A 27784-nucleotide genomic window follows, 5' to 3' on the forward strand; every position below is an offset into this window, starting at 1 on the left:
GAGAGGGAGAGATATTTTGAGTCCAAATTAGTTGTTTGAAAATTGTACTTTGAGGGGGAAAACATGCTGCTAACTGTGCTGTAGGGAAGTTGGAACCCAGCTGAGGAGGGGATTTTACTCAGACCATTTTCTTCCTATATGCCTGCCCATTCTTCTGGGCTACATGGACTGCTAATGTAAAAGGGAGAACTGATTTTAGATCCCTGATTTCATAATAACGTTATGGGCTCCTATCAGCTGTTGCTAAGAATGTTGTTGTTTGGAGTTTCCAAACTTTGAAATTTGGAATTGGGTGAGGAGGAAGCAGAGTAGCAAATATGATTACAGCTATGGACTTGAGGAAAGCTGAAGTTGCTGAGTACCTTCTTTGCACCAGTCTTCACTGACAAGACCATCCCTCAGGAATCTCTGACTCAGGAGACCAAGGTAAAGGACTTTTGGAAGGAAGACTTTCCATTGGTCAAGGAGGATTAGGTTAGAGAACACCTAGGAAAACTTGGCCTCCAAAAATCGATGGGCCCTGATGGGATGCATCCGTAAGTGCTGAGAAAGCTGGTGGATACCAGAATGAGGCCATTTGTGATCATCTCTAAAAGGTTGTAGCAATCAGGAGTGGAGCCTGAGGACTTGGAGAAAAAAAAATGTCATCCTGGTCTTGAAAAAGGGCAAGAATGAGTACCCAGAGGTCATGCTCACCTCAATCCCTGGAAAGGTGATGGAGAGTCTCATTCTGGAAGTCACCTCTATCCATATAGATGACATGAAGGTGATCAGGAGTAGTCAGCATTGGTTCACTAAAGGTAAATCCTGCTTGAACAACCTGAATGCCTTTTGTGATGTGACAACTACCTGGAGGGATGAGGGGACAGCAGTGAATATGGTATACCTTGGCTTTAGCAAGGATTTTGATACTGACTCTCACAACATCCTCATAGGCAAATTCAGGAAGTGTGGCCTGGATGAGTGGACAGTGAGGTGATTGAGAACTGGCTGAACAGCAGACCCCAGAGGGTCATGATCAGCGACACAGGGTCTGGTTGGAAGCCTGTCACTGGTGGTACCCTCACAGGTCAATAGTTATCCATCTGTTACTTGGATGAAGGGGAGGTACCTCCTCAGCAAGTTCGCTGATGACACAAATCTGGAGAGGCTGATACCCCAGGGTGTTGTGCAGCTCTTCAGTGGGACCTCAACAGGTTGGAGAGATGGGCAAAGAACTGTGTGAAGTTCAACAAAGACAAATGCAGGGTCCTGGACCTGAGGAGGAATAACCCTGGGCACCAGTACAGGCTGGGCCTGACCCGCTGGAAAGCAGCTCTGAGGAGAGGGACCTGGGGATCCCTGAGGACAACAAGCTGTTCAGGAGCCAGCAGTGTCCTTGTGGCCAAGAGGACCAATGGCATCCTGGGTACATTAGGAAAAGCATTGCCAGCAGGTCGAGGGAGGAGATCCTGCCCCTCCAGAGGTCACATCTGGAATGCTGTGTCCATTTCTGGGCTCCTCAGGACAAGAGAGATATGGAGCTCCTGGAGTGGGTCCAGTGGAAGGTAACAAGAATGATATGGGGTCTAGAGCATTTCTCTTACAAGGAAAAGCTGAGGGAGCTGGGTCTGTTCAGCCTTGAGAAGAAACAACTGAGAGATGACCTTATCAATGTCTACCAGTATCTGCAGGGGGGCAGCCAGGAAGATGAAGTCAGGCTCTTCTTGGTGGTGCCAAGAAACAGGACAAGAGGCAATGGACAGAAACTGATGCACTGGAAGTTCCACCTGAACTTGAGTCAGAACGTCTTTACTGCATGGGTGACTGGGCACTGGAACAGGCTGCCCAGAGAGCTTGTGGAGTCTCCCTCATGGGAGATATTCAAGAACTGCCTGGACACAATCCTGTGCCTTGTGCTCTAGGATGACCCTGCTTGAGCCTACCAAACTAAGCCCAGCCTCTTTAGTTTGACTTGCACCCTGTCCTCTCTACTGAGAGTTGTCCAGGGGTTTGGTGCCTGCTGTTGCCCTTCACAGGCCATAAGCCAGACAATTCCCAAGCTGAAACTCTGTGCAGGCTGGTGGCACTGAAGCCACAACCTGGAACACCTATGGAGTGGATCCAGGCTGAACAAGGATGAGCTTATGAGACTGCAAAGTAATTTTTTTTCTGGCAATGGAGATGGAAACAGCCAAAAAATGCTCCCAGCTAAATGGAATGTTTTAGCAATGGTTTTAGGACAGTCAAAATGATCATCTATGTAACCCACATAGCTTCTGAGAAAGGAAGATCAGGCCTGTAATTGGAGCAATGAAAGGGAAAGATCTGCCGTGGTCCATATTTTGCCAGTTATTCCTAGCATGCCTATGAGGTGTCAGGCTGGCCATGCAGCTTAGTGTTAGGCAGGGTTTTCTTATCCTGCCATGCTTTGCCTGTGCTTAGGACCACATCTCTCACAACCACATCAGTCCTGCCCCAAAATAAATGATATATGAATAAATTAGGAATGACAAAAATATTGCCATTTCAATTTCAAGCAGCATTTAGCCAGATCTGTTCTATTTTTTCTTTATGATCTGGTCAGTTCTAGCACAAATGTGGCTCTGAAGGCAATTTGTAAGAGGTGGAAGCATGAGAGCAGATTTTCCACAGAGGACTCTGCAGATCAGTGATTTACTCTATTTTTCATCTACAGTGGGAAGAGAACTCAGTTAAATAAAGGGAGCTTTTTGAGAGAAAGTGATTGTCAAACACCTCCAGGATTTTGCTTTGTCAGAGATGAGGAGGATGTTATTTGCATTCTCAGAGAAAAGTATATTTTCTTCATCTCACTGGTGCCCAGACCATGCAGATTCGATAAAGAGCTTTGTCTTCAGTGCTTCTCTCATGTACCCACTCACGTACATACAAAGGATCACACTAGGGAACAAGTGATATAGCTGAAGTTGCAGCTTTTTCATCTCTGTAAATCTAGCCAGGGTTCCTGAGGGAGGTTTGGGATATTAGGCGGGCTGTAAAAAACAGCACCTGAACAAGCAGGAGGTTGTCTGTAGCCTGACTTTCGCATTTATTTTTATTTTTTAATCTCTTCTCAAGCAGGCTGTCTTGCTGCCTCCCTGACTGCAGTGCACGCATGCATGTCGGATGGAGATAAAGTATCACCATCTACTGGAGGCTGCAAGGATAACGGCAGAAAAGTTTAGAAGGTAATGGTGCCTTGCCAGGTACCGCTGTGAGATGAGGCAGAAAGCCCTGCTCCGAGGGAAGGTGGCTTACAGCCTCCTTGGCTGCTGTGTTAGAGCAGCTGAAGCCTGGAAGGTAATTTCTCATTTCCCCTTGCTACGGCAGTGCCTGTATTGGTCCTGTGTGAGGGAAAGGTTGGTGCTCCTGGCGCTGTTTGCCCTGGGTTTGCATGACACATGATGGGCTGAAGCAGTTGTGGCTTCGGTGCCTGGAAATGAGAACTGAGGGCTGAGCCCATGAACCACGATGCCCAGGAGAGAGCCAGACCCCCACAGGACGTGGGCTCAAGTCGCTGGGCACTCCAGCCAGCTGGACACTTCCAGGCTGGGAAAGCCAGGTGCCAAGTGCAGAAAAGATCCTGGCTGTGCTATGCCCCTTGCAGCAAAGTAACCTGTGAACCCAGAGCAGGGGTGTGTGAAAGTAGGAGGAATGCTATTTGCTTCTCTGATTCAAATGTGTTGATAGGCTGTTGATGTCATCCAGGGGGACAGGGAGGAGGTGGGAGTCACCTCCTGGTGTCAGGGAAGGTGTTCCACAGCTCACACTTTGCTGCTGTCCTTGCCTAAATAGTGAAGGAGAGCACAGCCATGGCTTGCTTTGTGTTCCTCAGCAGAGGCATGGGGTCCTACAGCCCATGCACAGTCCTTGGCAGGTGAAGGCATGGGTGAGCATAGAGGGAACGCTGCTAGGAACAGGATCTGTGCTCATAGCTATGGAGTCCCATCACTGCAGTCAGTGAGTGGCAGTGGTGTGCAGGCAGTGGCTCTGAGCTGCACCTGTGGTGTGGGCACACTTTGTTGAGCTCAGAGAGTGGAGACCACGGAGCTGACCACCAGCAGCGTGCAGGGCAGCACCCACACTCACCTGGGATATCTTTCCCTGAGAGCTGCTCACAAGTCCTAGCCAGTCTTTGGCCAGCGCTCACCAGCTCCTTTAGGATTTGAGGGAGATGGAGCAGAGGAGAAAGGGAGATGATGGGAGAAAACAGAGTGAAGGGGTATTAGAAGACAACTGGGAAACTGAGAGGAGAACACCCAAGGATTTCATGGGGGATCTCCTTCATAACAGCAGCTGAAGAGCAGCTCTTGCTCTGTTTCCTCAAGATACTCATGCGACTTGTTCTGCTAATAAAACCTTGCCTTTGGATAACATGAGAAGTATGTCAAGGTGGCAACCACCCTGGAAGTTACAATACAATGCACACAGCTTTATTCCCTACGTGGTCATTCATTTCCTACTTTCTGGATGGGTTTGAAGCTGGGGCCAAGTTTTGTGTTGCTGCAGCTGCCAGCATCCAGGGTTTAGCATGGACACAGTCTCTGCTGAGACAGCAGGATAAAAACAGTCTGCACATATCTTTGTCTCTTGTCAGTAAAGGTGCATAGAAGATGTGTCTCTTCTTCCCAAGCAACTTGGACCTGTTGTGTTGAATATTCCTTAAAGGAATTCCTACTACCAGCAGCAGCCAGCAGATGGATCATGTGGACTTCTTGGATAGATACCATGATGCTCCACTAAATCTTGACTTTGCTTCCGATCGCCAGTTAAAAGGCAGTCAGAGAGAAGAGGGATTAAGAGCCACCCCATCTTTAGTTTTTTACGCTTTTTCTTGCTGAGGACATTATAAATTCTCTTTAAACACCGTCATCTCCCCTTCACATTTGCAAAAGGCCACAGTAAAGCTGCAAGAAACACCTCCAGATTTCAAGGAAACACTGTTCAGGGTGAGCCTCTCTGTCCATCCATCACTGCTGTTTCCCTCTCTTCAGTCTACCATTCTTGGCATTTGCAATGTGCCACAGCAATCACAGCTCACATCTGTGCAGAAGCAGTGCCTGTTGCTCACTCCAGTGCCTGTGGCCAATGGAGCAACAGCTGAGTTGGGAGCTTGTGCTGGGAGTCTTCTCTGACACTGTCACAAGGCATTGGAATATTTTGGTCTTCTTTCACTTAGCTTCAAAACTCCAATACATCACATTTTTTATGGAAGGGACTTGCAACCTCGGCAGTGGAAAAAGCAGCAAGTCTCAACTGGAAATGTCTGAAATGATGAAACCTAGCAAGTTTCATTCTGGAAATTGTGGGCCTGTGGGCTCCTGAGAAGTTGAAAATAGAGCAACTCGTGTTGCTAGTAAATGAGTCCTTGTCGGGCAGCCAGGGAATGGTGCTGAGCAACTGCTTAGGATGAGTGTGGGCTCCTCTGAAACTTTGCCAAAGTCCTAGCCTTTCCACAAGATATTTCAACATCACTGAATTGGCAAATTCTAATTAAAAAAAAATATATTTCAGCTCATTTTTCTTTACCAAGGAAGAGACGCAGCTTGTTAGAACAAGCACTTTGGTAACACATCCAAAATCACAAATTTCCTGGTTTTGGTCCCCTCTATCTTTATGTATGCTTCAAATCAATCACAGCTTGATGTTTTTCAAACAAGTGGAAGAAAATGGAGAGCTTGACTATTTTACTGCTTTAATTTCACAACTCTCTGCCTGTTTTTTCTTTCTGAATTGAAGTAGTGTTGTAGGATGGTGGACCCAATTTTTCCATCTAGCCAAATTTCTGTCAGGAGTAACTGTCTTGGGATGACTTTTGTTTGTATATTGGGGAATCTCTGAGAAGCAGGTGATATATAGTTAGCACACAAAATCACTCCTATAGTTTCCTGAGTTGTTGAGTTTTAAGCTGTCAAAACACTGAGTGGTTTGGTTTGGTATTAAAAGTGTCGTGGTTTGACACGGAAAAAGAAAATCAAGTGCATTTTAATAATGCCCTTTAGAAAACTCAGCTGTGTATCCTGTGTGATTTGTTTTGAATAGAAACAATATTTAGTACCTTAAAATAATTTTCTTGAGAGGACTGGAAGTCCTTGAGCCTGTGCAGTCTTAGTTCAGTCCCTCTTGAGGCAGCCAGACAAATTCAAAAGTAACAGGAGCAGCATCCTGAATAATCACTGCTTTCTGCTTGAAATCTCACACAGGCCAGCATGACAGGGTGTAGGAGGAATACTAAACAAACTGTTAATCCCAAAGGCTTGGCAAGAACTTGCTGAGCATACCTGCCTCACTGTGGTCTTATAGCATATAGCAGGCATCAGAAATCCAGTAAAGGAATAAACTGGGTCAACTGGGAGTGAAGTAATTGGGGGGAAAAATGGTGTAGTCTAGGTCATTTTCACTGTGAGACTGAAGATCTAAGTGTATCAAAGTGAAAGCAAAACAGCTGAAATGCCTTGGATAGGATATTGGCTTCTCTAGCACATCACCAAAGTTCATTTGTACTTTCATATTTGTCTAAAGCGCATAGGACCATGCAAATCTGGAACAGTCACACACGCCAATTTCAGAAGTGAAAAGGAGGGGCAGCTTCAGCTGGTAACAGGTTAAGCTAGCAGTGGCTGTTGATAACTGTTTTAAGTGAGGGGAGGCACAGGAAATATAAAGTTTTTTTGGTGCAGGGTGCATGTGCTACAGAGTGTGAAATGTCATCTGTTGTGGGATTCTCTACTCAGATATTATTTACCTTCTACAGGAAATCAGTTACAGTTAAGTGCATAATAGCCAAAATTGCCAGTGAACTTTGCTCAAATGAATTTACAAACTATGTCATTTTTTCTCGCCTCTGTTGTCTAGGAGTGGTGGTGTGCCTTCAAGGACAGACAAGACCATCTCTTGGTAGGGATTCTCCTGGAAGGTCCTTGTTGCAGTGTTACCCATCTGTGCTGCCTGGCTTTGGCATTATCTTCACCTACTTTTGTTTCCCTTGTTCTACTTTAGCACAGAAAAACCCATCTGGAGTGTTGCTCATGAGAGTGGACTCTCCACACCTCTGAAGAAACAATGGACATGGCCACAGGACTTGGCACAAGGTTTTCTATTGGGGTGTGCTTTGACAAGGTTGGAAAATTAGAGTTTGGATTTGCTTTCTAGCCATTTGTGGATTTCACCTGCCTCAGCTTGGCAGGAATCATCAAATCTTTAAAGTGTTTATGTAGCCAACATCAACCTGAGATTGAGTTTTCTGAGTGAGGGATGCTTGCATGTGTCCTTGGAAATTCAGCCTCCTATTTCTTTGACTCTTTGTAGCCTAAATGCAAGCAGCCCATGAATGCAAATACACCCATGACATTTTGTGTCCCTAAATGGTATGCAGAATAATTGTGTTTCTATAATTGTGTGAATCAGTTGACAAAGTTGTCTAAAATCTTTGACTTCAAACTAGAATTTTTGGTGAGAGTATCTGAAAACATCTGGATGCATATCCACATATAGCCTCCATCTGATTTTTGTGAAACACACACAAAATATGTCTCTTGTTTTTGGTACTTTTCTTGCACTAAGGAAGTAATTTTTTCCTCAAAAATTTCAGTTACTCTTCATTGCTCTTTACCATATGTTAAAGTCACATTGCATTAGAGAACGAGTAGCTCCTGTTGACGCATGGTCTGCTTTATTAGCCAGGGTGTTATTTTGCAGTGTACAGTACACGCAGTATACATTCCAGATCCCTGAGGTGCTTGATCTTGGCATCCTTCCTGCTCTGAAATCTGTGCTGCCACTTCCTCCTTGCTGAGACCACCAACAGACGGGATCTGGGAGTCCAAATGCAGTGGTTTAAGATACTGCTGGCACTCAGGTCCAGCCCATGTTTCTGCCAATACAGAGAGGGCCAAATAATATGAAATCTGAACCTCATCCAGGCAGTTTCACAGACCATATATTTGCTGAGGCATCAAGCAGAGGGCATGGAGCAGACACCTGGTACTGGTATCATCCTCAATCACTTAATCTAACTCTGTCAAATCTATGTCCTTGGTTAATCATGCTAAAGAGCTTAAGATAACATGATGTGCTGCTGGCTTTTTCTGCACTGTTGAGCACTGGTAAGGAGCCACAATGCTTTTCTTTGAGGTCCCAAAGAAAGTCCAGTTTTCAAAAACAGCTCCAAACATTGGCATGACAGCAGCAAAATTAATTCTGTAATTGCCTGTGTGGTTTTACTAATCAGCTGCAAGAAAAATTTCTCCTCATCAATTTTCTCACTGAATATATTTGTAAGTTAGAAGGCACATCTTGCATATCTGTTCATTTGCATAATGAAAGATACAGACTTTCAACTTAGTTTATTATATAACTCACTTGATAAATACTATCTGTATATGAGAATATCGCCATATAGCAAATAGATGTATATCTATAGAAGAGAAAAACATCTAATTTGATGATATTTAGAAACTTTCAAGGAGTGAAGAAAGCATCAGTTCCTTTGGTTGATGGCTTCAGTAATTATTTACAATTTCTGCCATGGCCATGGACCTTGTTTCTCATTTTAATGAACCTGGCTTAAACCTTCAGCTTCTAATTTATATTATCTCTGTTTCTGCTAGTGTATAGAGCCATTTGCTTAATCTATTTTTTTTCCTTATTTAGGTTCTAATGCAGCATAAATTCTAGTCACGTCTTTGTTTTCCTTCTAACAAGATTATAAAATTGAACTGTGAGTTCTCTTCACCCTCTTTGAAGCATTTTCTTATCTATATCTTTTGGTAAGAAAGGTACTAAAGATCCAAACATAACCAGTATAAAATGCAGGATACTCTAAAATGATACATATTCTAAAGAGGCCTTCTCACTTCCCCAACTAAATACAGACTGGCAAAGAATAAATTGGTAACACTGCTGTTGCAGTCAATGCTCCTGTTTTAGGAGGACTCTAGGGAGTTCACAAGGCCACACTGTCACTTTACTGGTCACATTAGTGTCCAGGAAGTTGTGGTGAAAATTTGAGAGTATTTGCCACTGAAGCTGTGTCTGCTGGTGTGCTTTCTGGTGCCGTGTCCTGGCCAGTGGGGGATCACTGGTAATACAGGAAGGGAGGAAACCTACTAAGGGAATAATGATAGAATCATTATTTGGGTTTGGGTTGGAAGGAAGCTTAAAGATCATCCAGTTCCAACCTGCCTACTGTGGACAGCACTTCCACTAGACCAGCAAAGCCCCATCCAATCTGTCCTTGAACACCTTCAGGGATGGGACATCCACAGCTTCTCTGGGCAACCTGTTCTAATGCCTCACCACCCTCACTGGGAAGAATTTCTTCCTTATATCTAGATCCTCCCTCTTTCATAATAATTGAATAAAAATCAAATATGGGATTTTGAGTGTGCTGTGTTTTGTTTAATTACAGCACTCTCCTCAGAATTTCTCTTTAAACTTTTGCTAAAATGTATTTTTATGACCCTATCAGATGGGTCTGTCTTTTATACCACATTACTAAAGCGCTCTGTTGTGAAGTTATGTGGACTTTAGCTTCTACTTTCCCTAAAAGGCAAACTCAATGTGTACATCCTGTAGATACAGTCCAAAACTGAAACAATATTCAGATAAATCCTCATTGCCATCTTCCTTATAGACTAGCAGGCTTCTATTACCCTAGAGACTTGAGATGGAGTAATGACCTGTAAAGATTTCATTGTTGTCCTGAACATTCAACTTGCTTTTCTGAATTTCTGTATGATTTTAAGATTATTCAAGGGGGGGTGTTTATTAATATTGGACCAGTAAAGAAAGTTCCACGATGAAAGACTCTGTTCATATACATTCAACACCTGTATGGCTGCAATAACTAAATACAAAAGCACACTGTGAAGGAAGAACTCTTGAAAGTGTGAAGCTGAAGCGGCTCACACTGAAGTATCATGGTTACATATACCCTTGTGGTTGGCAACAGTACAGCTAGGAAACACTCTCTAGGCTTTCAAAATCATATCTGGGCCTTTATTCCACTGAATACAAATCCTGAGCGAGTTCTCTAGGGGGGGCCTCTCATGATTATTCCAGATCTCTGCCCAGGACACAGTGGAAGAAGAAATATAGCCAAAGCCATAGTGAATGACTTTGGGCTGCTACCACTGCTCCTGCCTGGCCTGCTTTGAGCAGCAGCAGGGAGGAAAACAAGGTATATTGAGCATATTTGCAGCAGCTGCCAACCACTCTCCCATCAACCTTGCCACAGCTCTGTAGCAAGGTTCTGGTTCTTGCAGACTGATGAGACAGTGCTTGGACTCCTGAGAAATCAGGGAATTGCAGATTTCCTTCCTTGTAGTTCAGAAGAATACCTAAAGTTTTTCCTTAGCTGGGTACATGTGTTGATCTGCTTTATCAGCCTGCTTGCTACACTGCTGACCATGTTTGTAAGTAAAATGATGAACAAGGTACTGCAGTGTAATTGCAATTCCAAACTGCCAAAATAAATGACTTATAATGCCTTCGTTTACTTTCTAGCAGATAAAAATAACTTCTGCACCACTGCCTAACCTTTCATAAAGACAAGTTTTCTGCAAGAGTTCTTCAACACCAGCAATTCAATGGCTGGCACACATTTATGCAAATAAAACTTGTTTTGGGTTTACTCTCTAGAAGCTGTGTTTTCATTGATAAATATGTTTGCCATGGCTCCTGCAGGCTTTTTTTCCTGCAAGGGAACAGAAATTTCTAACTTCAAAAGAGAAGTGAGAGCTTATAATCAAGATGTGTTGTGGTTGATTTCAGTAAGGGTTTTTTTCACTAGTGTGATAAAAGCAGATGTCAAGAGATCACTCATGATGGAGTCTACCTGAAAGCCTGGGGGAGTAGGTAGATCAACTGTGTTTCTTGTTTCTTGCAGTTCCTGCAAGAAACTGCTCCTCATTTCTGATCTACAAACCTCACCAATGGAAGTGGGGAAACAGATGGGTTGGGAATTGGCTCTGTTTAAGAAGTCATTATCTATGTCCATGGAGCTGTGTTGGCAACACTGCCAGTTATCTGCCATCCACACCACTTTGGTGTTTTGGGTTCAGCTGCAATGTGAAACTCTGTGTACATACATGGGTGTATTAGAACACATTCCTCTAACACCTCTTATGTATTGGTGACACTCTCGACTTAAAAAAGGGGAGACCATGAACAGACCTTAGCAGTAGGTGCTAGGTTTTTCCTAGTGGGAATATCATACTGAAGGAGATTATTTTGTAAGCTGTCTCATCTCCTGTTACACATTGTAAAGTTCACTCCTTCCTCAAGGACTGTGCAGTATCAAATGCCTCTGTTGAACAACAGTCTGCTTGTGAGTGCCAGGAATGAGGTTAACTCAAATTTTATTGTGATCGACCATTGCACATTCCCCTTGCAGGATTAAAAGACCAACATTTTAAACTTCTAGAATACCCTGTGGAGTGTTTGTGAACACCTTTGACGCTTCCACCTGAAGACATTATAGGAAAGGGATCAACCTTGCTTCTTCTGAATAAATCCCTAATAAAATCCCTAAAATTCTTCAATAAGTAGAGTTTGGTGTGGATGGCCCACCTTGACACATTTTAATTACAGAAATCTATCGTGCCTTCTCTGATGTTCCCTGTAGTTTCTGTTGCACAAGAGTTTATCATGGAGCACCATCCTTTGGGAAGAGAGCTGTGTATTGTGTGAGAACAGTGCTATGACTGTTTTCAGGCGCCTGGTGAAAAACAACTGTCAGGAGTGATGGGGACTAAATGCACAGTTACTACTTCATGTAGGATTGGCATAACACGATAGGAGAAAAGGCAAGCTTGAACCTTGTTGTGCATGTTCACAGGCTTGAAAGAAACAAGGCAAATCTCTGACTGCCACAAGAGAGCAGGCATTACATTAATAACCCTTAGAAATGCAGGCATGTGGGAGTTTGTTATTAACTTTAATAGGAGTGTGTGCAATTTTTTTTCCTTTGCTATGGGCAGTAAAGTCATGATATTATCAAAGAGACAAGCATGGAAATGTGTACAAGAATGCCTACAAGAGGTTGGAAAGAGAAATTTATGAATAATTTATTATTTATGGATCTTTTTGGGCTTAAAAAGTGTCGCTGAAAGGGATTAGGTTTTCTCTTGTGCTCAACTTTTACATCAAAATTAGATATTCCCTACTCACTGTGAAGCTACTGAAAACTGATTAATTTACGTAGGAAGCAAGACACTAAAACCAGGCACATGACCAGCAATGCAATATTTAACCAGAATGTTTACTATTCATTGGTATTTATGCAAATAATTATTTGGCTATTGTGGCTCTTTGAAGAAAGAAACACTTCGTTAAAGTACCTGTACTGCATTCAAGCAAATACCATTTTAAACCTGAAGAACATTCTGCAGGAAAAAACACCCCCAAAAAAAATTCCCAAAGAACCCCCCAAACCCCAGGATGATTAAATTTAATGCTGCTATTTTTAAGGTAAAACTGAAGCAATTAAAAAATTCATACCAAAAGAAAACAGATCTATCCTTAGGCTTTCTGGCTTACGTAGCCTAAGAAAGGACCACAACAAAGTCTAGATTCAGTGTTAAAAATGTCCTTTGCAGATGCAGAGACATATGGGGAGCTTTGTCAGAAGTAGCAAAGCCTTCAGAGCTGGTGGATGAGGTGAGTGGTCTCACAACTCATCAGCTGCAAGGAGCAATCCTCTGCTGAACTCATTATTCAGGTTGTGTAACTTACTATTTGCTCATTTTGCTGGTGTGGTCAGGAGTCACTCAGAGCCAAAGAGCCTGACAAACATCTGCTTTTTCCAGGTCTATGCTGGAACAGATTGTCACCCTGAAGCCCCAACATCTGCTCTGTGCAGAGGAACAGTTGTGGTACTTGCTTGGTGCCAGAGCCTCTTAAAGGCACATTTCCCTGTGAAGCAGCAGAGTCTCGGTGTGATGGCCGAAGGGTCAGGTTTTGGAGACAGAAGGTTGACTTCCAGGGATTTAACAGGGATTTACCTCTCAGCTTTTCCTGTGCTTCCTAAAAAAGTACACAAGTAGTAAGGTAGAATTTACTTGGCGGTTTTTTGCCGATTTGTTTTGATTTGGTTTCGGTCTTCTGTGTTTTTCAATAGAGCAGCCCAGAAAGAGATAATGCCATCTGCTGGAAAATGTGTCTTACATCACAGAGTCATAAAAACACTTAGGTTGGAAGGGGACTTTGGAGGGCATCTGGTGCACCACCTTTCTCTGAGCAGGGAAAGCTTACAACTTGTATCTGTTTGAGCAGGGAAATGAAGTTCTCTAGGGAAGAAAAGCCTTAAATATGAGAGCTGCACCTGCAACAGTTTTGGGATTTTTTCACTGTATTTTGCCTGATTAGCAGAGCCCAGAGTAACTGGGCTGCTAAACAAAACCCTCTGCTAAGCTAATTACAAAGATCTTCTGTTGCAACTCACTTTGCTAATCCTCAAACAAATTCAAAGTGATTATTTTGGCCTACTATGGGCAAGGCAGAAAAGTAACTCCAAATGTAATAGAAGCTTCGTTACAAATTTGAGAACTAATGACAGTCAAGCAGATATGGGACATGTTACATATTTTACTTTTATTAAATGATAATTCTATTTTACATTGTGTGCTAAAACTTTAGGGACAGGGGAGGAAGGTGATGTATCCAAATAGCAGTGCAGATTGTAAGTCTACTAAAAATTATTTTGATATTGCCCTGCGGGGAAAAAATATGGTTTTACCCTCCTTTAATTCAAAACGTCCACGTGAAATACACTACAGTCTAAATATATTGGATTATTGGACTGTAACAGGAGGATGTAAGCACATAACTGCCTCCTTTAATTTCGTTTTAACATGAAAACCATGAACGGGCTGAGGCGCTCGGTCATGCGGGAGGTTGAACCGCTCGCCCGGGAGCCAAGGCTCCACAGTGGCGACACGGGGGGTGCGACTGGCCCGGGGCGGGCCCGGGGCGCGCAGGGCCCCCCCAGGGGAGTTGCCAGGTGCGGCTCCCGGGTCCGGCTCCCGGGTCCGGCTCCCGGGTGCGGCTCCCGGGTCCGGCTCCCGGGTCCGGTTCCCGGGTCCGGCTCCCGGGTCCCGCTCCCGGGTCCCGCTCCCGGGTCCGGCTCCCGGGTGCGGCTCCCGGGTCCCGCCGCCAGGTGCGGCTCCCGGGTCCGGCTCCCGGGTCCGGCTCCCGGGTCCGGCTCCCGGGTCCGGCTCCCGGGTCCCGCTCCCGGGTCCCGCTCCCGGGTCCGGCTCCCGGGTCCCGCTCCCGGGTGCGGCTCCCGGGTCCCGCTCCCGGGTCCGGCTCCCGGGTTCGGCTCCCGGGTTCGGCTCCCGGGTGCGGCTCCCGGGTCCGGCTCCCGGGTCCGGCTCCCGGGTCCCGCCGCCGGGTTCGGCTCCCGGGTGCGGCTCCCGGGTCCCGCTCCCGGGTCCGGCTCCCGGGTTCGGCTCCCGGGTTCGGCTCCCGGGTGCGGCTCCCGGGTCCGGCTCCCGGGTCCCGCTCCCGGGTCCCGCTCCCGGGTCCCGCTCCCGGGTCCGGCTCCCGGGTCCCGCCGCCGGGTTCGGCTCCCGGGTGCGGCTCCCGGGTGCGGCTCCCGGGTCCCGCCGCCGGGCCCGGCTCCCGGTTCGGGCCGGACGCGCCCGTTACTCCCGCCCGCCGTTCCCGCCCGCCCTTCCCCTCGCGGCGGGCGGGGCGCCGGGGCCGGGCGGTCGCCGGGGGCGGGGTGGGGACGGACGGGACGGGACGGGACGGGACAGTGCCTCTTCCCCGCAGCGCCGGGACAGCGACGCCGAGGCTCCCGGCTTGCGGCCGCCCCGCCATGGCTCTCAGCTCCGAGCGGCTCTTCGACTCCCTGGGACATTTCGGCAGGTACTGCGGTGCCCCGCGCACGCGGCTGTCGCGCCCGCACATCCCCGTCCGGCGCTGATGGCTGCCCGCGCTGGCCGGGTGTCGCAGCTGCCCCGGGGGAGACGGCACCGTGCGCCCGTGTGCATCGCGCAGGCTGCGGGGCGCTCACCCGGACACGCGCCGGCCGCCGCACCGGCACTCAGGGGACTGTCACACGCACGCAGAAAATGACACGCGGCACCGCGCTGTGTGAGCTCACGCGAAACTGACAGGCACTGCTGCTTGCGTTGGCAGCACTCGACACTCCCCCCGCAACATGCGCTTTTCCACACAGGCGCAGCGCTCCACGCGTGTGCTCGCTCGGACCGCGCAGCGCATCCCTGCGTGTGCCGCGCTCGCACGGGCACCACAGCGCCGATCCCACATGGCCTCGGAGACCTGCCGGCACCACGTGCGGACAGCCACCCCGTCATGGCCATGCACTCCCAGACGCTTAAAACTCACACTTTTCTTGCACGTGTGAACACACACACACAGACACACAGAGACACAAACACACACGGCCTCAGGGTCTGGAACAGCGTGCACACTGCAGGGGTGACAGAGGGACAGAAGGGCACAAGCAGCATGCAGGGGAGCACTGTGTGACACTCAGGCTGCTCTGCTTAGGGACGCAGGGTTGTTAAGTGCAAGAGGTGATGTTTTTTTTATCGAGGCTGGGTTTGTTGTCTGTGTTACAGGCAGAGCATGTGCGTGTATCCTTATCAGCAAGGGTTTACCTGTACGGTAAATGATGTGTGCCTGGTGGCGAGTTTCCTTTGATGTGCCTTGTGCTTGTGGGGAGTGTGTGTGTACAGAGGCCTGGGTTTGTTGGATGGATGCACAGACATGGCGTGTGTGTGTGTTTATGTGCTTCTGTAGCTTTGGATGCAAGGCTGGTATCTGAGACTGCTTATGGCAGGTAATGGAGAAGAAATGTTAGGCAAGGAAATTAAGTTTTAGAGGATATGAATATTAAGGCTAATGGGTGCACATCCTCACAGTGAGCTCTCTCCTGCATTTCCATGATGTGCTGATCATCATGGGTTTTGCAGGCACACGCTCCTCAGAGCAGATGGCTGGAATAGACCCATGTGCCACAATTTGGCTATGAGTTCAATCTGTTAAATTGCAGTGTTGTGCTTTCTATCTCCGTGACCAGTGAGCCAGCCTAACCCACAGTGTTGGTCTTCTCTCAGGGGCAGGCAGGGGCAGCATTTTGGACAAAGCCTGGGAGCTCCTTGTAATGGTTGAAGTGCCTGAACTGCAGCAGGAGAGGCTCTTAATATCATATGCAAGCAGTAGTGGTGGGTATCAATAGCCTCTTCAGATGGTTAGGATGGAAAGAAGTTTTCTGGCTTAAGTGGCACCTGTGCTTAAATTAGATATTCGACTAGGCTGTGACTTACAGGCACGTGTATCTGAACAAATCTCAGTTGTTATCAATTCTGGGTCAGCCACAAAAATACCTTGTTCTGTGTGAACTAGGAGAGAAGCCCTAGCAATCAGTTGATTTTGCTGCTGTTTTTCTTTTTTTTTTTTTTTTTTTTTTGCTGTTGTTTTTCTATTTTGTGATCTTTGTGGAAATCAAGCACTTGACACTGAATACTGAAATAACCCAAAAATAGTTATTTTTAATTACTGGAGTAGTTTTCCTACTTGAGAACATTTATGAATACTTTAGATAAAGTTTTCAAAACTACTTGCAGTTAAAAGGAGACCAATTCTACAGAACCTGACATCTAGGGACCAGATTGTTTGAGATGCAGTTCAATAAGAGCTGCTTTAAGTTTAGGAGCTTTTAGATGAGATGCAAGCTACCAAAATTTGCATAGTCCTGTTAGACTTATGGCTGTTTGAGATTTCAAAGGTCACACTAGTGGTATAGTATAACAGTAAGTATAATAGAAGCTTATGGTGGGTGGAGCTATTTAAAAATATCGTAAAATCTTTTTAAATACCTTGATAGTAATAGATAAATTATCCTATTTCATTTGAAAAGTTGTTCATAACTGTAACCATCGAGTTAGTTCTGTTCAGTTTGCAGCATTCTGGCACTGAGAGATAATCAGTGGTTCATTTCTTCAGTTCAGGCAGTTCCCATAAGGCCCATATAACTTATGCACTATATATAGATTCTATAGATTTGACACAGTCAGTTTCTGACCAATCCAAGCACGACTGTTAGTATTTTGAGACTGTTTTGATTTTTCTTAAAATCTGACAGATGCAGTAGAGAATGAGCAGCTGTTCATACATACATAAATACAGAGATAGTGTGCATGCATCTTATATATAAGACAGCTATAGCTGTATATATAGCTGTATATATAGCTGTATTATATATATTATAGCTATATATAAGTTATTGATATACAGATAATATTAATAATATTAATTGATTAAGGTTGTGAATTTTACAGAATTGACATTCACATGGATGCTGACAATATTTTTGCTTTCTGTTTGAGCTCTCTTTCACAAGCCTCAGTGATGCCATTGTTCTTAATAGGGTCTTGAGACATGCATGAACAACCATAGACATGTCATGGTTCCTGTAGCCTATGCCATTAAAGGAAGACTTTATGCCTCTGTTCGAATTTGGGCATGGGTAGCATCTGTGTCCTATAAATTCAAGCAGGTTGTTTTAAACATTTAAACATTGTTCTTGAGTCTGTGGAGCATGAGATCACTGGTCACTATTGCAGAGATTGGGTGACAGACAAATAGTGCTGTCTGACTCAGATGGCCTCATCACTAAAGGGTTGCCAAGACCTAAAGCTCCCGATGTACCTGCAGCGAACTGCGCCCTTCTCCATGCAGCTGATCCTGCCAGACTGCACCTATGGGCTCTCCCTCTCAACCCCCTGCCTCAGCCCCTCTCTGCCCACCCACTCCGAGTCCAAAAACCCTCTCAGGGGCCCATCAGGTAAAGTCAGGTGCAGTCAGACACTGGCTGTCCCTGGCAGGCCCTGTGCTGGGAAAGGGGAGGCATGACCAGTGGGCATAAGGTTGGTAGCAAAGTGTGGGCATAGTGGGTAGGTGAGCCTTGGGAGATGGTTCACACTGCCTGCATGTCTAATTCCCAGGTAAACTAAAGGGCTTTTGATAACTTCAGTGTCTTTAATCTGCCAGCAGGACACAAAACGTACATATGTGGTTGCTGGTGAGAAACAGGCTATGTATTCTGTCTCTTTCATCTGCACCATGGCAGTGTGCTGAGTGGAGACATGATCTAATCAGGAATGAGTGTCTAAAGAGAGATCTGGGGAGGTGCCCCTTCTGGTAAGTGTGGATGAGCGTAAGGATTTGATTTCCCAGCTGGAACGTCTGGTAGCTCTGAGATGCAGCTTACATGATGTGCAGCGTTTTCCTTGTGATTAACAGTTTTCAAATCTTGGCTTATACTTGAGCTAAAAGCAGGTGGTGAAAATTGTCGGGGAGAGAGAGGAAGATTGGGTGTCACTGGCACTATTTCCAGATTTTGTAACGAAGTATTTCCATAATATTTTTTTAAAAGATTGTCTCTTCTTTTGAAATATTCTGTTTTTTACAAAGTTGAGTATATTACCTAGATTTTCAGATATTGGTTTTATAAAGAATACATTTTACTAGCAGCTAGACTATCTAATAAATTAAAAATTACTGCTATTTATCTTTACTGAGATATTTATGTATTTATTCAGGTTTTGACATCTTTGCATTGTTGTCTTTTATGAAATTTTGCTGGAGTTGTGGGGTTGCTACTGTTTGGACTTTAGAAGCAAGCAAACTGAAGATTAGCAATGGCTATTGTGAGGAGGAGGGAAGCAGGACAGGCTGCCTGTTTGGATAGAACAATCACCTGTTCCAGCCAAACAAGGGATTTAGTAGACATTAATACACATACAAACAGTTTCAATGTCTCTTTATTACCCTGGAACAGTTCTAGTGTTTATAAAGATATGAGAGAGTCTGCTTAGCTAAAAAACTTGCTTGACTTTTGTAGAAATTCTTTGTATTGGATTTCTGCTGACTGCTGCTCAGTGCCATGGTAGCAATATTTAAGTGTCTGGTGCTAACACTGTTTTTCTTCTCCCTACTTTGCAGAGCTTTGGTGTGCTTCTAAAGCTCTACACCGAACATTGTCTTCTTTTCACATCTTGGACATTTTCCAGGCTCCTCTTTTCATGCTGTTGCCCTTATCCTCTCTCTTATTTCACAGCTCAAAGCTCTTGTGATCAGATTACATCTGCAAATTGTGCTGTGTACATTTTGCTTCCAGAAATTCTTGTTTTGTGTCAATTAAGAAGGAGCCCCAAGTATCTCAAAGATTGTGCTCACCTCTTTTTTTCACAAAAAGAAAAAAAGAACACTTTCAAACAATGATTTTTGACACTCGTGTGTTTTACAGATACCTTGAAAGGTTCTTTATCAGCAAAAATATATTTTTCAAGTGGAGAAGTGTGCTTGTTAGATATGGAAAGAAATTGTTTTTTCTTTTTCAAATTTTTCAGATTTCAAATTAGTATGGAGAAGCAGGCCACTGTATTCATATTCAGCATTTAAACAGTCAAGTTTTAATTTAAAAAGTGGAAGCATTACAAGATTTTTCTCAAATACTAATACATTTAGTACTTAGTACATTCTGCACTAAATATTTTTAAACATATAATGTGAATTTCTGCTTAACCTTTGAGTAGTTTGCTGAAGGTGAACAAAGTGTCATGATTTGGAGATTGTTTTTTTTAAAAAATCCTTTTTTCCACCATGTGCTACCTTATGCAGTGGAAAAGTTTATTGCAATATATCTGTCATTCAGTTTTCAAAATGTACCAGTGGACAGCTGTCAGTCAGAAGAATCTCATATCTAAGTCCTCCTTTGGCTCCTAGTCAGGGGTGGTGTTTGACAGAAATGTTTCATAAGCATTCTTACAACTATGCTATATTATAACATCTGAGTCAGCCTGTGCTTATTTCAGATGTTCATAGGATGAAACAGGGGGACTTGGCAGCATTTCTTTTTTCCCCTCTTTTTTTTTATTGTGTCTGTGTAGGAGGGATTTTGCAAATAGTACTTAACCTTGTTGGTTGAAAGGCATCATAATAGCTTTGGAGCACCGAGACAGCCCATGTGTTTTCAGAGAGCAAACTCTAGCAGCCTAAACAAAGGCCTTATTATCTATGCCTGACTAGGCAAAAGTGGAAATTTTCTCAAGACTCAGAACCAAAGCTGGATACTGGCAAGTGCTCCAGGATAATGGTGGCAGTGTACCAGCAGCATGGTCTGCAGGAGGTTCTAACAGCATTTGCTGGGATCCAGGTCATACTGGGGGCAGTCTAAAGCAAGAGCTGCACAGACCAAAGTGTTCTGCCACAGAACGTGCTGGCATCCTCACCCTGGAGGTGCCTGCCTGTTTCTGACTTGAAAAAGTAGATTATAGTAAGAGAAGCAGATGAAAAAGTAGATTGCCATAATAGAAAGGTGACTAAATAAAAAGTGGGAGGAAATCGCACCTGCACTATCCATTTCTTCTCTAAGGCTACAACCTGCAGTGTGAGCAACACTGAAACTTAAAGCTGATAAATGAATTATGATTTGTAAACCAGACAGCTGAGATTCACCTCTGAAATGTTGCCAACACCCCAGGGTGGCTTCTAAACCAAGCTGTAGCAGAGACACAGTTATGGCAGCATAAGGCAGTTATCACACATGTCAAGGAGCTGATGATCAATTCTTTCATCTTAAAATATTATGGTGTGAATGAATGTGAAATATGTAGGGCACTGGACAGTGTGTTCCCTGTAATACAATGCCTAGGACAGGGATTCCATTCCTATAAAAGCTATATCAGTAATTTTCTTACAATAGTGATGATTTTCAGCAATACTGAGGTATCTCTAAGTTGGAAGGAAATTTTTATTAAAGGCCTTACTCATGGAAAGTTTGCATTTATTGCAGGAAGTAAAATCATGCAAGCTGAAAACAGCTTTAAATTTAGGGACTTTTTGGAAGGCCCCAGGAGCCTTTATCACATTCTGTGACAATTTCTGTCCACCATTTTGCTATACACAAGGATGGTACTGAGATACATACCCTGCTGATGTTTTATACTTAAGATAATTTGAGGCACAAAACTCCAGCAGCTGAACAAGAGCTTGAGATCCTCAACTTTTCAGAAATATGGAAAAAATAGCAAGCCAGAGAAGATATCAGCTGAGGTAGCTATATATTTTTTAATGAAATATTCAAAAAAAGCTAATAAAGCAGAGGCATCTACCTCAACTTTTTGGTTTTGCTTTTGATAAAGAGTCACTATGGTGAATGCCAGAATTAACAAAGTACATTGTAAGAGTTGCAAGTGGAGCCGGAGAGAGTAAAATGACACATTATCTAGTATAAACTGCTTTATGTAGCTCATAGAAATAGACTAAATTACCTTAACCAAATTCAAGGCTGCAAAAGTAATGTTATGGATAAAATCACTGCTAATATTAAGGAAGATTTATAGGATGGAGCAAGTCAAAATTCTATGACAATTCTCTCGAGTATTTATAGAAATTATTCAAACATGCTTTGATCCATGGAGCTAATATTCCATATTATTTCTAACTGAAAACTCAGAAGATACTCATAGGTACAGGAACAGCTACACTTTCCCTAGGAAAGTGATGTCCAGTGTTCTTAAATTAATTACTCAGACTCCCCACTTGTTTTACACTTTTCTTTGAGAACTTCCAAAACCCTGTAAGAATTAGTAATTTTATAATCATTTTCCAGGAAGGAATTAAATTTCAAGTATAAAAATTTAAAACCTTGGGTAGTATGCTTAACAATATGTGGCAGGATGTGAAGAGAATTTAAGCAGAATTTTTACTGAAAATGAGTTGTCTGTTTTCAAATCTTCTTGGGTGTGACTATGAATGGGAAACATCAACAAAGAAAGAGTTCTTAAAAGGCATAATATAACTGTGAGAACTGTAAGGCTTAATTATTTTGTGAATTAATCTTTAAAAAATAGATTGCTCATTGCTTCAGAATAGGCAGTTTTCACCACTCAGAAGTAGATATTTAGTTCATGTGTTTGTCCTGTCAGCTGCAACAGATTTAAGGTTTTGCAGAATAAATATGCAAATAGAATAACAGAGGAGTAAGAATGTAATTAGTATAACAACCAGTTAGTTTTCTTTCAGGATTATAGAAAGGAAAAAAAAAGATAAAATAAATATAAGCTAGTTTGGGCACAGTTAGTCCATTGTGTCAGCAATGCAACCAGCAGAAAGTGTCCTATTTCTTAAATGGGAAAGAAAGAATGAAATGTAACTGTCTATACATGAAGTACTGCCTATGTCTATAATTAGATGGAATTGCAATAAAAACACTGAAATTCTATTAGACACCTTATAGATTATGATGTGAAATTATTTGCTTACGTAACCTGATGGAAACGGTACAGTGTGGAAGGGAATGAAATACCTAATTTGGATTTGTCCATGAAAAAGAGGCTAACCAAAAGAAAACAGTGTTACCAGAGAAACTGGAATTGAGCTTTCCCTGTGACAAGTAATGCTAGTGATACATCATGCAGAGTACATACTAATTTTCTAAATGGTAGATGTTTATAGAAATGCCATTCCTGGAATAGAAACTTCCAAGTATAGAGCCTGAAGTGTTACTACTGTTCAAGTGTAACCACTCTGCTGTGTGTAACATTAGTCCAAATTATTCCAAAACAAAGCTAAATTGCTTAAAAACTGCATGGTCATGTTCTTTCTTAATTAAATGACCTGGCATATGTCCTTAACCCATGTATAGCAGAAAGGGCAAGTGGGTAACGAGAATAAAAAAATACTGACTCCATTGTTGGAATTGCTGTTGCTCCCAGTGGTGTGCTCCCCCTTAATCAGAGGTTGCTTTCCCAGGAAAGTTGAGTGGAATGTTTATGTGTACCGTGGTTGCTTGAGTACAAATCCAGAGCCTCTGTGTCTTTCCCAGTTTCACTGCTATGTGAATAAGAAGGTTGGGCACTGGGCTGGAGTGATCACACCATCTTCTGGCTGGCTCTCCCCTGGGGCAGCCACCCTTGGCAGGGGGGCACAAGAAACTCTGGGGCACCTTTAGCAGCAGCTCCCTTTCAGCTGTGCGTGTCTGTCCATAGGTGAAAGCTGTGCTACTCAACTGTTGAAACCCAGCAATATTTATTATTTTGGCACAGGTGATGACAGGAACCTTATGTGCCTGACCTAAATAGTCAAAATGAAGAACTGTAGAACTGTTCTATTAGGTTTCAAAATATATATATATATTTAAGTATGGCCCTTAATTCTGTAGCTCTGTTTCTTTATTTTCATGCTGATGTGACTTCCTTCATCTGTCATACCAAGTCCATAGTAAGCAGCCACTGTATTTTTCTTCTTGACTCTGGTCAACAAATGCTGAACTTGTCTTGAATCAAAGGCAAATGTGCATAAGTTTAATGAAATAGAAGTGAATTCTTTAGAGAATCAGTTTTAAATGTAAGAATGGTTTGGTGTCTGATGTTTGGTGACTACTCATTGATGTATACATTGTTGTCAATGATTATAACATTTAATTCCTGAGGTCCTCCTGATCTCTCTGGTTTCCTTTATTCCTGTTTCATCTGTGCTGTTGATAGGTTTAAACTGGACATCAAACACAGCATCTTCTGCCTCTGTAAACAAATTCTGGCAATAACCATGTGGGCTGGGACTCTCAGCATAGTTCAAATTGACCTTAGGAGGGAAGGAAGTTTATTCTTGACACCATAAGTCAAATAAGGCTGTGCATGCTGTATATTTAAGGCTGCTTCCAAATCTGCATCTCTGCACCACAGCAAAAATAGTCTTGAGTCACATTCAGTTCCTTTCCTCTCAAAAGAGAAATGTGGAAGTGCATCATAGCTTTTTGGTTTAGAGTGGAAAGAATGCTGAATGTTTTTTCTCACATGAAAAAAAAAACAAACAACAAAAACCCAATCAACCCAGGATAAAATACAGAGGTTAAAGTGGTTACTGAACAGAAACTCTTTCAGAAATAGTAAATATCTGGAAATTTCTTTCCATTGAATTTATGCTGTTGAGTGTACACTGCACAACAAAAATGTAATGTGTTTTCTGACTTAAGCAACTTACAGATGAGGTCATTGACAAAACAAGCAGTAAAAATAGTTCTTGTAAAGCCTGTGGAGTAGTAGAAATATTCTGCTAATCACAGAACAGTTTTGTGAGTCTATTCTACACCAAAATTATTTCAGATGTTTATATTAGATTTTGATGAATATCCAGTAATTTCTCCTCTTTTTGATGGACAAACAAGGAAATCAGAATCATATGTTATTTAACATAAAATTAGTGTCCAATAGCAAGTCTTGTCCCCGCTGTACACTGCAATAACTGACAATGCTAAAAGTACTCTCAGGCTGGGGATTTATTCTCTAAAATATATGGGGCAATGTGCACTTCAAGTATTTTTTGTATGTGAGATGGATGACTTTCCAAATAGACTGGTGTGGATAATTTGCATGGATGTAATATAAATTAGGCTGAAAAACTAGTCTAGCTTATTTGGTTTGTGTTTCATTTTTAAAAATTAAATATCTATTTTGGCTTTTTCATTCAAGTCAGATCGGTTTGCCAGACAAAGTTCACAGATGGTCCACAAAAGAAATACCACCACAGCTGAGGCTAGAGTGTACTGGGTCTCAAGGGGGGAATAAACAGTGGCAAAAGAGAAAGGAGAAAATATCTTGTAGCTACAGTGCCACAGAGTTGTTGTGCCATGAGATTACATCCAGAGCAACAGTGGTCTGAGATCTAGTTCATTGTCTTTATGGAACAGTATTTCTCATATTCAGGTAGTGACATTATATTACCAGTTGTTTTTCTTCCTGATCTTTGAACTTGTGCAGAGGAAATAGAAAATGCAAAGATCTTTTTTTACTATAAGCTGCAAAGTGAAAAAAAAATATATACTGTGGAGAAATATCACAAATATTTTTAGAGGGACTGGAATGTTTTCATGTTGTGTCTTGCTTTTGTGAAGACAATTTTAGGCTCATTTGACTTCTGGCATTCATTAAGCATCTCTATACTGGAGCAGTAACCTATAAAGTCTTCCTGACTTCTATATTTGACACTCCTGGCAAGAGTGACAAAATGTACTTGCCAAATAATTATCTCCCATGGCAAGTCACTGAAGAGATGGAAAAACACTGAGAGAAATTATCATACCTTTTAGGACAGTCATCATGTTCACAAAACTTTTTTTAAATGGCAAAAAATGGTGTTTTTAGGACGGAAAACATATCTGTAAAAGAGGTTAGATTGTTTGCAACAATATATGCTCTATAATCTGTTATGTGTATATGAAGATGACTGGTATCTAAAGTCCTATTGCCAAAATCTGCCCTTTTTGAGATCAGTCCTGGAAAATAAATCACAGAATTTGCTTTCTTTTGGGGAATTTCAATAGTGTTTTTTGCTCCTGCAATGATATTTTCTTACCATTTCAATGCATGAACAACAGTATTTCTTTATTCAGGGAAATTTAACTTTTAACATTGAGTTTGGTGTGGTTAATAAAGGGATTATAGTATATACTTGTCTGCAACAGAGAGCAGACAATAAAGCTCAGTAATAAAGGACTTCCTTGTCGGTTTGGTGTTCTTAAATTAAGAATTTGGGAAGAAGTTAATAATTTACAGTGAGGAGCAAGGACAGCCTGGACTTTACCCTGTGCCAGTACAGGTCAGTGAAGTGCAGGACCTGTAGATGTTGTTCTGTGACCTCCTGGCCACGCACAGGTCCCGGGAGCTGCTCCGGGCTGCCGCAAAGGCCGGAGGCTGCTGGGCCATGGCACGACCACGGCCCAGGGACCCGTCCCAGGGCTCTGAGACCGGGCCAGGGCATCCACATGGCCACAGCACAGCGTCTGAGATACAACTCATGTACCCAGGGCTTCAAAGGGAGGCATCCCAGGTGGCAACACAGGAGGCAGAGTCTCTGTGCTCCTCCTCGCTCAGCACTCTGCCACCCCAGTCTCTGCTCCAGCAACCCTCTGTCTGCCCTGATGCTGGACCTGTGCCTTTGTTCCTAATCTCCAGCTGCTCTGGAAAGCAAAATTCCATGAACCTCTAGGATTCTCCCATCTCCTTCCATCCCTACACAGTTACCTTCCTACATCCCTATACAATCATCTCCCTACACACTTTTCATTTTTTCCCTGTGTTTTCCCTAATGGTCTGATTCAGTCCTCTTTGGTAACTATACAGGTTAAGGAATTTCCTGACATTTATACCACTGGTCTTTCTGGGAAAAAAATCTCTTCCTACCCACAGGAGATTGCCAGAAGCTCATAATCTGGGATCAGTGGGAATGCTGTTACAACACTGCTGTAGTCAGCAATGGGTTTTTTCTTCACAGAAAAACAGGGCTTTCAGGGTAGTTTTTCTGTGTTTTGTATCTACAAAAATGTGCACATACAGAGTATATAAAGAGAAGAGCTTAGCCAGCCCAGTGTGGAATTTTACTGGAGACAGCAGTAAATAGTTTTTGAAGGCAGGGAAGCAGCCTGTTAGCGTGGTGCAGAGTGCCTTCAGACTCTGGTGTTTCCAAATGCTTTTCTAACTTCACATCAGGCCTTATTCCTCCCTATCCCCCTGCCTGCTCCTTGGCTCTTTTATTGAGCAGGTAGAGGTTAAAATCTGCAGTGCAATCCTGCCTGCAAAATTCTGTTCAACACGGTAATTTTGCTGTAAAAACCCATTTTCCTATTCTTCAATGAAGTCATATCCAGCATAAATTATGTCTGTTAATGTATATCTGATATTCTGACTTATTATGTTTGCTTAACATGGATGCTGCAAATTAGGTAAGAAAAAGAATGGTGCTACAGAGTGGATTTCTTTGTTGAAACTGAATAAGATTTTCATAGCATTGGAAATGGAAGGATGTTTTTACAAGAATAAACTATATCTAATTGTAAGTGAAACCCTTAAAAGATGGGTGAAATATTGTATGACACATATTTCTTTAAAATGAATCCTTTATTGATTTATACAGAGGTGGAAAGAAAGGACACCAAGAAAAGGAAAGGGTAACAGACTCTAGTTTGTATGGTTGTAGGCAGTAACAGGAGGAGAACTGAGAATTCTGTACAATGAAGTCATAAAAGAAAAGGAAGATTTATTCAAGATTGTACCAGGGTGCTTTATAAGCTAATAATAGTCTTATATTAGAAAAGGGGACATAGAGATTAGATTTAATGAGAAACTTACCCACAAAAAGATTTGACAGTGGAGGGGTCTGTCAAAATGGTCATTGAAGTATGATCACAAGAAATGTTCAGGAAGAAATAAGATAAAACTCTCAAGTGAGTAGTGAGAGCAGAGATTAACAAGACCTGGTCGTAGCCCAGGTGATACTGTTGGGCTTTGAATTTGTAAAAATTTGTGTAGTGGATTGTTTCATGCCACCTTCTCACACTCTATCCTAAAATGTTGTTATCTCCCTGAAGCTTCTCTGACAAAAAAAAAAAAAAAAAAGAAAAAAGAAAAAAAAGGCATAAATATATTTTTCCTACTTACTGAGATGAAGATAAATGATGATCCTGATATTTCTTGTATTGCAAGAACTGATCAGGAAACTCAAGAGGTGTGTATGAGAGTTTGAAATTATTTCGTTCTCCCTCTCTCTCAGAAATACCAAGTGAATTATTTGACACTGCCATTTTCTAATGCATAGTGACAGATATTGCAAATACTGGGGACCCTGGTTCCAAGTATGCCACTTTTAACTAGCTAGTAGAAGATGTGACAGCTTCTAGATGTTTAATTCACTATTATCTCTTTCTAGCATTCTGCATACTGCAGCAGTAGCCCAGGTTGTTGAATTTGGT

At 43.0% G+C, this 27784-nt stretch overlaps 1 protein-coding gene across 1 annotated transcript in view; it reads left to right on the forward strand.

The window, feature by feature from the left end:
* The first annotated feature begins 14723 nt into the window (after positions 1-14723).
* Positions 14724-27784, forward strand: part of LOC110483715 (D-aspartate oxidase) — a 46102-nt gene continuing 33041 nt past the window's right edge. The window contains exon 1 of the mRNA XM_021553815.2: positions 14724-14871. Coding sequence (XP_021409490.2) covers positions 14822-14871 — 50 coding nt within the window. The 5' untranslated portion in view covers positions 14724-14821. The remainder of the gene's footprint in view (positions 14872-27784) is intronic.

This window comes from Lonchura striata, chromosome 3, assembly GCF_046129695.1.
Source record: "Lonchura striata isolate bLonStr1 chromosome 3, bLonStr1.mat, whole genome shotgun sequence".
Lineage (NCBI taxonomy): Eukaryota > Metazoa > Chordata > Aves > Passeriformes > Estrildidae > Lonchura > Lonchura striata.